The following is a 13,361-nucleotide window of genomic DNA, read 5'->3' on the forward strand; positions in this document are numbered from 1 at the left end:
CAATACTGTGACCAATATAATCTAAACTGGAGAGGTAAACTCTCCATATGGAATATGTCGCAATATGTGAGGTTCCCACTCATCTGCATGCAAGCCACTAATCCTTATAGGCCAAGCCATATCTAATAATCTAATAATAGTCCAAGCAGGGCAGCCATTGATAGCTGGAGTATGCTAAAAAGATAAAATCACCAATCAATAAGTCGGCAACTGCCATATCATAAGAATTTTGTAATAAATCTTTAAGTAAGCTATAAGAACCCCATAGTAACATGGGGACGCGCGCCCCCCCCCCCCCCTTTCCCCCCAACTTTTTTCCCCACGCATCGAGGACTTGGGGACTGTGTTCCCCTGTCCATAGCAGCACCAACAGATCCCACCACCTCCACCAAGGATGGGGGGCATTCCAGTGTTAACTTATTTCTGATTTGACTATTTATGTTCAATGTTTGATGCTTGCTCCAATTCAATGCAATGTTCAAGTATTTACTCTTTTACATCTTTATATCTTATATTGCAACACATCTTTTCATAACTAGCATTTTAAGTACCATATGTACAATATATACTATATACAACCCCCTGGTCCCCTGTCACTGTCCCCCTACCGTCCCCCTGTCGTCCCCAAATTAAGGGTCCTATGTCCCCCCATCCCAAAAACTTATCCCCCCATCCCCCAGTCCCCCAGTGCAGTGTAACTATGCTTCTAAAGTTCTATGAACCACTATCCTTCAACCCTAGTTGTACCTTGTTCAACCCTTCTAATAATCTCATTAAGTATTTGTAGCAATGATAAAACTATGATCCCACCTACAATGGCTTCCAAATCTCAGTCCAAATCAAGTCGCCCAACTAGAAAAAAGTATTAAAACCAATGGATAAACCCTAGCAATTGTAGTCATGCAAATAAATGATATTTCCAGTTCCTTCCCAATGCCAAATTCTCACAATAAACTTAATGTGAATTCATGAACGAATCCACCTTATAGGCTGGATAGGTTTCGTTCCACACAACAAATAACCTCCAAAGGTTTTCGTCCTTAGATTTCCTACAAACGAAAGCAAAAACTCTCAAGCTTCTTAGAGAGAAATTAAACAAACCAGGTATATCAAATGACTTCCTCCAATCCCTTTTATAATCATCTCATGAAGTTTCCTAAAACCCTATTTAAAATTCCCACTTTTATAATTTAATATTTAACTCGCATATGGGAAATAATAATAAAGTAACCTCTTCATATAATTTTTTAATTAATATAAAGTCACTTTAATATCCTTAAAACTCCTTAAGTTAGCACACTATTTGGCACAATAATTACATACTTTATGACATTCATATATTAAATGCGCCTTTAGCCCCTTATATCCTCTTTGATCATAAAGATATTTAATTTAATTAATTATGTTAAAGTCAATGTTAAATTAGACTTTAATTAGTTAGATTAAATCATTGAACTCCATTAAATGTCAAATACAAAACCAACAATTAATCCTGCCAACTTTTTAGATATAACAGTGGTGCCCTTTGACCATCTAGATGACTTACCATAAATAGTAAGCATGGACCCAAACATCCAAGTGATTACTAAAAACAGTAAGTGTGCATAAACGGAGCTTGAAGGACCTCTAGAAGGGAAATCACAAATAAACTGATGCACTGAGATGGAGAATACTGCAATTTCCCTCACCCGTTTTGACACAGAATTTTAATTTTGAAACTTAGCCATTTCATGAAACGGTTGTTTTGCAGGGTCTGTCCTGAGATTTCTTAGTTCTTGTGTCACAAAACACAATAATATTGGGCATTCATTTCATCAATCACTTGGCTGTCTTAACATTCAGAAACTATTTTTAATTTTCCATAGACTCATTTCACCAAATACTTTACATGCAAACATATGATAATGAATAAGTCATTGTTCAGCATAAAATGTATGCTATTGCTGTTATAGGCTTAAGCAATGCTACTCTAGAAGAGCAGATTTTACCAGTAACATTTTTTCAGTGATAACTGAATTCATTCAGATTTGCATTCATAAATTTGCTTTCCAAAAGAAATGGAGCAGGAAATTAAAATCAGGACTGATTGTCTACACTGACACACTTTGCTCTCATATTGCCAAACGAGGAGAATGTAGCGCTCAGTGAGAGAACAAAATAGTGGATTATTAGCGGCACCTGGTATTGACAGCTCTCTACTTGAGTGTGCCACCCAAATCAATGCTTTCAATACTGTAAATACTGTCGCCCCTACACAACATACTTGGGGTTTATCAAAACATGAAATACCCCATTATGAACTGGGTTTGCTCACCTTACCAAACCAGTCAAGAAGCTGTCTTGCCTTCAAAAGCCCCAGAATTCTAAAAGATCAATGCCCATACTCAGCAGTTCATACAAATAGTGAATGTAAATGGATGAAGAACTCGATGAGGCAATGAAAATGATTCCACTACCACATGACACTTCTTCTAAGAGCTGAAATATATTCACTTGCAATGGACTCAATGAAGACTTGAGAATGATTCCACACATGGAAAGGAGAAAATTCACAGCTTGCTAAAATATATTCTCTTGCAATGAACTTTAGTTCCAGCATAAAACATATCAGTGATACATTAACTTTGCCCAGCTTCATTTTCCTGAGATTTCATTTCCAATGTTGTTCCACGATAGCTCAGAACGGGAGCATGCAATCATTTAGAAATAACCTGATAGGAAATGTGAGATGATCTGCTAAGCTAGGACTGAGTCCATTTCAGAGAAGGCTCTGTATGTATCCACTCTGGCGCTCACGATTTTATTTGAAATTGCTGAACATTATTGAAGCATTCAGAGAGCTCCTCTCCCACAGAGACGAAAAGGAGCCAAAAAAATATTCATGGTAATGAAAATATTTTCAATATATGATTTTAGCCCTTCATTCCAACAAATACAATCAAGATCTACAGATCATTTTCCCATAATGTTCCGAATTAAAACATTCAAAATATATTTAACCTCAAAAATATTCAAATTATATAAAGCATTCAGAAAACAATATTTCATTCATCTCAAATTCACAAATACCTTTTGTTAAATTCCAAACCTTTCCAAATAAGCACAGTTGTCGACTCAGAACTAGGTTTCTGTCCAGCTCTTCACAAATCTTGAAGGTTTTTGTCTCCATATATTCCAAGTAGTGCCATAGCATCAGACTCATTCATCAATTTCAACAAAACATCTGAACGTGCCTTCAATAGTCCTCTTCATACAATTATAACAATCTCCACGAAACTCTTGGTCTTCCATCAGCTTGTCTTTTGGTATTCTGTTTCTTTGTCTCCTTATCTTCCTAATTTTAATTTTAAATTGAACTTGGAGGGAAATAACTATAAAGTGACTTTTGTAAAGGAAGCATTACAACTATTGGAATAGATGCCCAAATGGTCAGCTGAATGACCCCAAATCACTGCACTGCAATAGCCAACGGGGACTACTAATAATAGGCTCCCTGAAAATAACTAATGCTTAGGAAGAAGCAAAATTGGGGACATAACAGTGATATGTGTACTCCAATTTTTTGTGTATCTAAAGAATGATTCAGAGTCTAATCTCCTATTTAATTAAAACCCTTAAAATCTGTAGTTATTAATTCAAAAGCCTTAATCCAGTTATAATTAAAGAAAGTAATTTAGATCAATATCATCTTAAGACCAAATATTTTTGTACTAAAATTTTTCCACATCATAAGAAAATCAGAAACCTAAGCATGTGGAAGATACACTCATGTGATATAAACAACAAATATATCTTGGTAGTCATAATATATATCAAATACGTTCTACTCATAAAGAAAACCAAGAACAGTCCAAATATTTGTAGTCCATTATTCATATTGAACACTTTCCTACCACATCTCCATCGTTCATAAACAAACACCTCTCTTTGCACATGATAAATATTGTCTGTGTCAATTTCTAATGCAGACTAAAGCCAACATGTTAACTGAGTGTAAATAAGAAAGCCAACCTCGTTACTTTACAAAACTGGATACACAGTAGATAGGGAACCCGCCAAGAATGGGGAAAGAGCTGGGGACATAACAATGATATGCGTACTCCAATTTATTGTGTATCTAAAGAATGATTCAGAGTCTAATCTTCTATTTAATTAGAACCCTTAAAATCTGTAGTTACTAATTCAAAAGCCTTAATCCAGTTATAATTAAAGAAAGTAATTTAGATCAATATCATCTTAAGACCAAATATTTTTGTACTAAAATTTTTCCATATCATAAGAAAATCAGAAACCTTAAGCATGTGGAAGATACACTCATGTGATATAAACAACAAATATATCTTGGTAGTCATAATATATATCAAATACGTTCTCCTGCTAAAGAAAACCAAGAACAGTCCAAATATTTGTAGTCCATTATTCATATTGAACACTTTCCTACCACACCTCCATCGTTCATAAACAAACACCTCTCTTTGCACATGATAAATATTGTCTGTCAATTTCTAATGCAGACTATAGCCAACATGTTAATTGAGTGTAAATAAGAAAGCCAACCTCGTTACTTTACAAAACTGGATACACAGTAGATAGGGAACCCGCCAAGAATGGGGAAAGAGCTGCCAAATCTCTTCATTGGCTCGGAGTTGACGTTTGATCCAAGCATAGCGACGTTCTGCCTTGTCCAACTTTGCCACTTCTGTTCTTCAAAAATCCAAATATTTATTAAAAGTTTACAACTATAGGAAAAAAACAATTATCAATACAAAGCTATGGATAAAATAAGATTTGTTTCTTGAACTCGAGAAAAACATCAAAACATCATTCGCTAACAAATTGAAAGATGTCCAAGCAGAAACAAACCTGTCCCTTCAAATATCTGTTGATATGCTGTAAGCTCCTTGTTGCACACGTTTCTTATCAGTTCCTCCCTCACAGAAGGTTCAAAAGCATCAACTACTAAGCAAGCATCGGCCAATTGTTGCATTAAATTACTATCTTCCTTCAGCCTTGCTGTCCCCAAACTTCACATAGATTTAAGAGTTTATCAGAAACAAATGAACCAAAACAGATAAATACAGATAATTAAAGTTCCAAAGGCAATAAAGAATAATCAACAACAAAAACTGGCATGGATAGTAGATACTTCCGAGTTCAGAATTTCATTAACAACAAAATTTAGACAAACAACTGTCTTGCAAGTAAAATGCCAGAACAACATGTTTCCCAGCTCTATTTGTTTATAACAGATTAGATTCCATCATCAAATTAAGTTCATTTTTAAAGATTGTAAGTTGGATTATTCATCCTTGAATCCGCATCATTGCAACCATCCAAAACTTTTATGGGATAGACAAAAATGTGAACTCTCCCATGTCACATCTAAACATGCACTACAGTTTCATGCAAAAGAAAAATTAAATAAAATTTTGTCAAAAGATATTCCTGCTAGGAAAATTAGCTGTGTTATATAACATCATTGCAATATTTATTGACAATAATATCAAACCTTATAATTATTGTTATTTGTTAATAGCATAGGTACTTTTGGGTGATTGGTTGGTTCTCTCTTTCTTTCTTGATAGTTAATGGTTGGTTCTCTCTCTCAGCTAACATTCTCATCGTATTTAATCACCTCAGTCAATAATACTTTGTTCAATGCTCTTTGCCTGTTTATATAGTATCAGAACAATTTGTTCCTGTCCTGCTATTGAAGAGCCCATGACCAGAAGAAACTTCAAGAGATAGTTTCTAAATGTTGATACAGAAAAGTTCAAGAAACAAAGGAGTGCTCCTGCAAAGAATGAAACCACTGGCCACAATTCCTCAGAATTGCACCAAGAGTACTCATTCAAGAAATCTGAATTGCTTTTGAAATGTTCACCCCTGCTTTTTGGTTTTTTTTTCTCAAGTTTATTGATAGAATAAGACAGAAATGCAGAGTTGTTCTCTATTTCATGTTTCATTCATCTTGGTGTTGCACACATATTGAAAGTAAACATCACACTAAAAGAGAATAAAGATTGCTTTGCATTAGATCATATCCGAATACCATTACATTATCAAATAGCATCAAACAATATACTGCAATCAGACTTTTATTACATATCTCAGACTTGAAATGGCCTCCAAACTTCAAATAGAAAGCTCAAAAATAGACTAGCACCATAGTAGTTGGCGCAACTCTTGGGTAGATTATTCAAGCCTTCAAACACAGTCAACTCTGCTCCAGCGATCTTCATCTACAATCAGCAATATAAAACTCCAATGGCAACAGTTTTCCAACACCCAGTGCAGATTTAGCTCTACCCCCCACAGCCACATGCTAGCAAGGAATAGGTGCCAAGTGCTAGGGGCGATTTGACATAATAAAATCATTTTTGTCAAAAAACACGTAAGATGGCTCAAAAGATGGCACCCAAGAAAGGGGAATATCATGAACGCTGAGCTTGAAAAATATAACAGGGAGAAGCATTCTCTAATAGCTTGTGCCTTAGAGATGAATAAAATATTCTCGTCACTTGCTGTCATGTACAAAAACAAGGTTCTCGTAGTACAGCATTCATCAACCACAATTTGGAACAAAATTTTGGTCATCCCAATTTGGTGAGGATGTAAAAACTAAAAGCCAAAATCAAACTGAAGACAATGTATATAAAATACTTTTGGTTGCCAATTGCTGATTCACCCAGGATGCTCCTGTGTAAAAAGAAGAGGCTGCACTCAATGTGAAAATCTCAACCATAGCACCCACATCAAATAGGATCTTCATGCCAGATGTAAACTCCACAACCAATAAAATGGACTTAATTTATTGTGAATACAAGCCCTGATTTCAAGAAATTTCCCAGATGTAAACTCCACAACCAATAAAAAGTACTTAATTTATTGTGAATACAAGCCCTGATTTCAAGAAATTTCCAAGTCAGGCATTAGAAAGAGTGGCCAACACTAATGAGAACCCAGTGATAAATATTGACTTCAGGAAGGAATACTTCCAACTACCAAAATGGCATCCATACACAAGGTATCCATATTTGATGTGTCTCACAATAAAAACAGAAATATTTACAAGCATGTAAAATGTGAGGCGAATACAGATATAATGCAGAAGCATCCTGGGTGTAAGGGCAATCTTTCATCACCCAAAAATTATTTTTTTTCTATCTTTTCAATAAGGGTTGTTTCAGTACAGCGTTGCTATTTGTAGAAACTTATTATATTTAGTAAGTCAGTCATACAAGCTCAGAATGTTCTGATTTCACGAGCGGAGATTCATCTTAGATATATCAGCCTACCAATTGAGTTTCATTACCATATCATATGAGGATTTTCAGTATGAAGTTTTGGTATAAACACTTTGAGCTCAATTTTGCAGGCCTTAGAGGCTCTGAAACAGGGTGAACACTAATTGAAGGGCGCTTGCACTGTCAACCAATGTAGATCAAAAGCTATTGTTTTCGAAAAGTGGTTATAATAGCCAATCGGGTCTATGATTAAGAAGTTATGGCTTCTAGAAGTTGGGCTGCCTAAAATTATAATTTGAAATAGTTTTGAGCCGATTCTATGTAATAAAATGTCAAAAATTACATAATTTAAGGGTTTGGGTTGTCTAGGGCAGTTTTGGGCGGTTGCTCACAGCTCTGTCTTGCAGAATATTGTAAGGAAATGCCCATGTGGCTTTGCATATTGTATTTCTGAAATCTCTAATTCCATACTTTTGAAGATAATAAGAAGCCCACTTTTTGCTCTTGCAAATTTTTGTTGTTTCTCTATTTCTATTATCTACTTGTGTTAATAAGGGGAGCACCCTCCATCATTTGGTATTAGAGCCAAGTTGTTCTTGAGTGTGTAGACACATCGATTGTGAGGTAGTTTGCACCATGACCATAGTTTAAGGCTGTGTATAGACAAATTGTCAATTGTGACACCGTTTGCACTAAGACCGTGGTTTAGAATTTCAGCAATAAGCGCAAAAAATGCCTCCATGAAGGGAATGTGGTGGAAGAGCTGAAGGTGTGCCACTTAAGGTTAGAACCCTCCACAGACAAGTGCGAGCATTGTAAGAAGAGATTCACAAAGCAATAAATCTTGTCCGAAGAGATGAAAATGAGGATGAAGTTGAAGAAGGAAATGTTGATCAGGGAGGAGAAGGCGAAGTTTTGAACCAAGAGGATGAAAGGTTTTTTAGGGCCATTTCCAAGATTGAAAAAACACCTAAGATTGAGGTTCCCACATTTTTGGGAAATCTTAACTCAAAGGAATTGGTCAACTAGATCAATGAATTAGAAGAATATTTTGATTTCGAAGATATCGAGGATCTTGATAGGGCCAAATTTACAAAGGCCAGACAAAAGGGTCATGTGAAGATCTGGTGGCAGGAGATTCAATTGGAGCAAAATAGAAAAGGAAAGGAGAAAATCACAAAATGAGATCACATGGTAGATAAATTGAAGCGACAATTTATTCTCGTTAATTATGAGCTTGATTTGCTAAAGAAAACGCGCAAGGGTTAAAACAAGTGGGAAGATCTGTTCAAGAGTATACAGAAGAGTTTTATCAAGTCCTCATGAGAATAGGTCATGTAGAAGCTGACAAGGAGAATGTTGCCCATTAACATAATAGGTTGAAGCCAAGTATTCAAGAGGAGTTGAGTCTGGTCAAAATGGACTGTGTTGAAGAGGCACTAGTTTGCCCAAAGAGTGGAGGAAAAGCTAAACAAGAAGTTTGTGAGCAAGCTAAGCGGAAGAGGTCGTGGTGGAAGATCCTGCAAACAGTCTTAGGAGGCTGAAATGAAGATCAAAAAAAGGAGGATGACACCAGCAGTAGCCAAAATCAAAGGGGAAATAATTTCAATCATTTCCATGATCACAAGAATTGGGATCAAAGAGTAAGAGGAAGATGACAAGGACCTAGACGAGGAGGTTTGCATAGAACATGTTTTCATTGTGGAGAAGGTCATAGGGCTTATAAATGTCCTCAACGCTAAGGAAAGACGGATAGGAGAACTGAAGGCCAAGCCAAAGTTGCACATTTGGATGAAGATGTCAAATCATCCATTCTGAAAATGCTGAAAGAGGAGAAGTCCTAGTCCTACTAAGTGGTGGGAATAAACTTGAGCAAAGGAGAAGCTTGTTTTGCACTAGGTGTGAGTGTGAGGATAAGTGTTGTGATGTGATTATCAATAGTGGAGGCATCGACAATTTGGTGTCAGAGGAGATGATCACGAAGTTAAAGCTCAAGAGGTAGAAACACCCACACCTATACCAAATTAACCATTAGGAAATGGTCAAAGACCAGTGCATAGTGAAGTTCAGAATTGGGAGCTACCATGATGAGGTACTATGTGACATCGTACCCATGGATGCATGTCATATGTTGTTGGGTAGGCCAAGGCAATTTGTCAGGCGTGTTTTGCATGGTCGAGCGAATACTTATTCCCTAACAAAGGATGAAGTGAGACATAAGCCAAAACCATTGAGGGACATAGAAGAAAAGGTATGTAGTAATGCCAAAATACATCTTGTTGATGGCAGAAGGTTCCTAAAAGGTATGAGGCATGAGCATGTGTTTTGCTATAATTTCGAAAGCTAGTAAAGAGAAAGTAGAAGATGTACCTACAGAAGTTAAAGATTTATTAGATGAGTTTCAGGGTATTGAATCCAATGATGTGCTTGATGGATTACCACCAGTGAGGAAGATAAGTCATCAAATGGACTTGATTCCAGGAGCCATTTTTCCAAACAAGGTAGCACACAAAATGACACCAGCAAAAGGTGAAGCATTGAGTAGGCAAGTTCAGGTGTTGTTGCAAAAGGGGTTGATACGAGAGTCAAAGTCCATGTACTATACCAGCGTATTAGCACCAAAGAATAATGGATAATGGAGGATGTGTACAAATTCTGGGCTATCAATGAGATCACAATCAAGTACAGATTTCCCTTGTCGATGATGGATGATACTATGGATTGTTTGAGGGAAGTTGTGCATTTCACAAAGATAGATCTGAAGAGAGGATATCACCAAATTGGGATCAGAGAAGGAGATTAATAGAAGACTATCTTCAAAACCAAGGAAAAATTGTATGAGTGGTTAGTCGTGCCTTTTGGGCTAACCAATGCACCGAGCACTTTCATGCGGCTCATGAATGAGGTACTAAAAGAATTTCTAGGTAAGTTTATCGTTGTTTACCTAGATGATAATTTGATCTTCAATAAGACATTGGAGAGGCATTTATTGCATATTCGTAGAGTGTTTGAAAAGTTGAGGGAAGAGAAATTGTTGATTAATTTGAAGAAGTGCATTTTGGTGAAAACAGAGTTAGTATACCTCAAATTTGTAATTGCCTAGAAAAAGTGAAGGCTATCCTCGAATGGACTACTCCAAGGAGTGCTACTGAGGTAAGATCTTTCCATGGTTTGGCTAACTTTTACAGAAAATGTATGAAGAATTTTAGCAATGTATGTGGACCCTTGACTAAAACAATGAGAGGGATAGGAAAGAGTCTATATGGACCACAAGAGAAAATAAGAGTTTTAATTTGTTGAAACGAAAAACTTACAGATCAGTCTATTTTAGCACTTTTAGATTTTAATAAGGTGTTTGAAGTAGACTATGAGGCTAATGGTACTACAATAGGAGTTGTTTTAAGCCAAGAAGATAAACGTGTTGCTTGTTTCAGTGAGAAGTTAAATGATACCAAGAAAAAGAAATTTGTTTATTATCAGGTATTTTATTCTATAGCTCAAGCATTGAAGAAGTGGAGACACTATCTTCTTCCTAAGGAATTTGTTTTGTTTACTGATCATCAAGCTTTACAATATTTGAACAGTCAAGGAAGGTTGAATCAAGGGTATTTGAAATGGATTGAGTTTTTGCAGAGTTCGACGTTAGTTTTGAAACACAGGAGCAAGAAGTCTAATAGGGTTGTAGATGCTCTTAGCAAGAGACAACTTTTACTCATCAAGATGCAGATTGAGGTGGTTGGGTTGAAGGAACTCAAGAGTTAGTATCCAGAGGATCCTGATTTTGGTGAAGCTTGGAAAGCTTGTAGAAAACCCGTTACTCTAGATAGAACCAAGTAGTTGGATTTCATCATCCAAGATGATATGCTATTCAGAGGAAGTCAATTGTGCATTCCATGAAGTAACGCAAGGGGAGTCAAGGATTAGGGCCAAAGGCTCACCCAATACCTGGACAACCTTGCAGAACAACAATCAACAACAAATACATGGGAAAGAGAGAAAAGGGGAAGCTAATCAATATATTTTATTCATTCGAACTTCATACATGTCGAGCTGTGAGGCCTTCCCGATTATGGCCAACGCAACAAGAGTCTATCATATAGGACAAAAATAGTCCTCATACATTCATGCGAGATCCTTGATCTCCAATCTCTCTAATCGCTACCACTACTCTCCTCTCCTAAACCTAGAAATAATCTACATATTTATAATGAACAAAACAGTACAAATAAACTTCTAGATCAATAATGGAGAAAGCAACAACCCATATTTAGGTCCACACGCTTTCCAATGATCGATCCTTTTATTACATTATGACCACAATTTAAATACACAGATTGGCTCTCAAAGAAAAACCAATAGAACAACTCGGTGAACGAGAAACAAGATATCATTGAACAGACACATGATAGCCACCAAAGTCACTCGGCAAACACTGTACTCTGACATATAAACCGAGTCAACTTGGTGAACGAAGACATGAATACTTCATCGAGCCAACTACCCAAACAGCTCCCGAGCAAAACCACAATGCTAGTCAACCTATCTACCAAGTAGGATTGTTGCAAACCCAAGATGCTCCTGCATCAAGAAGTTCTATTAAGGGAGAATTTGATCAAGGAAAAGCATGGTGCAGGGTTGGTTGTACATTTTGGTTGAGATAAAACCATGGCTCTAATTAGCGAGAATTACTACTAGCCATAGTTACAACAAGATGTCATTAAGTTTGTACAAAGTTTCAAAGTATGTCAAATGGCAAAAGGAGCAAAGCAAAATACAGGGTTATATAAGCCATTACCTGTACCAGAGAAGTTGTGAGAGGATGTCAACATTGACTTTGTTCTTGGTTTACTAAAGGCTCCACGAGGGCATGATTCGATTTTTGTGGTTGTTCACAAGTTTTCAAAAAATGGCACATTTCATTCCATGCAAGAAGACTGGTGATGTTGCTCATGTGGCAAAATTGTTTTTCAAAGAACTGGTGCGACTACATGTTCTACCAAAAGCATAGTTTCAGATCGAGACACTAAATTTGTTGGATATTCCTGGCACACATTGTGGAAAAAGATAAAGACAGATTTGAACTTCATCTCAGCACATCATCGACGAACTGATTGACAGACAGGGATGGTGAATAGGAGTTTGGAGAATTTACTGAGATGTATGATCACAGATAAGCCAACAAGATAGGATTTGGTTTTGCCACAGGCAATATTTGCATATAATAATTCTATCAACATGAGTACTGTTAAATCACCATTCCAAATTGTATATAAAAGTACTCCCAAAAATGCTTCTCAATTGAGGAAGTTAGACGAAGGGGAGATAGTAGTGCTGAAGCTAGTGATTTTGCAGAATACTTGAAGAAAATCCATGAGGAGGTGAAGAAGCACATTGCCAAGATGAATACACAGTACAAGGATAAGGCAGATGAGACAAGGAGGCATAAAGAATTTCAGGTTGGAGATGAAGTCATGGTTCATTTGAGGAAGGAGCGACTTCCAGTAGGCACATATAACAAGTTGAAAATAAAAAAGTTTGGACCATGTAAGATAGTAAGGAAGCATGATTCAGGAAAAGCCTATAAAGTAGAGTTGCCTATTGACCTAAATATTTCGCCAATATTCAACATTTCTGATATGAAAGAGTATCATGAAGGGGATGTTGAAGATGAGGTCACAGAAGCACAATGGAGTATTCCAACAACTACTTCAACTATAAAGGAGATTTAGGATATATTGGATAGTCATGTTGGTAGAAGCATCATTGGCATAATTGCATCATAATCTACGATTAGCAGGAAATTGTTGAGTTTTCTCGGCTAGGGAGTATTTGGCGAAAAAATTGTCATTTCAAAAACTCCGCAAAAACAAAAAAAATCACGAAGTAATCGCCATTTTTTTGGTGAGTTTTTTGTAAAAATTCCTAACTTTTCCATTAAAACTCGGCTACGCGTTAGCATGAGTGATATAGGCCAAAAAAATTCATTTTTGCAACACCAATTTTCTTTTGTGCAATCAAAGGCTTGAGGAGGGGAGAGAAGAAGGGTTCAAAGGCATTCCTAGGTGATTGCAAGCGATTCAAGACGTATTTAAGTGGATTTGAGGAGGACTCCTA

At 36.5% G+C, this 13,361-nt stretch overlaps 1 protein-coding gene across 6 annotated transcripts in view; it reads right to left on the minus strand.

The window, feature by feature from the left end:
- Positions 1 to 13,361, minus strand: part of HIT1 (Membrane trafficking VPS53 family protein) — a 262,895-nt gene that overhangs the window by 112,659 nt on the left and 136,875 nt on the right. For all 6 annotated transcript variants that reach the window (XM_089821981.1, XM_089821985.1, XM_089821986.1 and 3 more), the window contains exons 9-10: positions 4,864 to 5,024; positions 4,558 to 4,699 (exon numbers count right to left, since the gene is read on the minus strand). In XM_089821981.1, the coding sequence (XP_089678107.1) occupies positions 4,558 to 4,699; positions 4,864 to 5,024 (303 nt within the window). The remainder of the gene's footprint in view (positions 1 to 4,557; positions 4,700 to 4,863; positions 5,025 to 13,361) is intronic.

Source organism: Cupressus sempervirens, chromosome 3, assembly GCF_028749045.1.
Source record: "Cupressus sempervirens isolate cs-2001-9-10 chromosome 3, ASM2874904v1, whole genome shotgun sequence".
NCBI classification, from domain to species: Eukaryota; Viridiplantae; Streptophyta; class Pinopsida; order Cupressales; family Cupressaceae; genus Cupressus; species Cupressus sempervirens.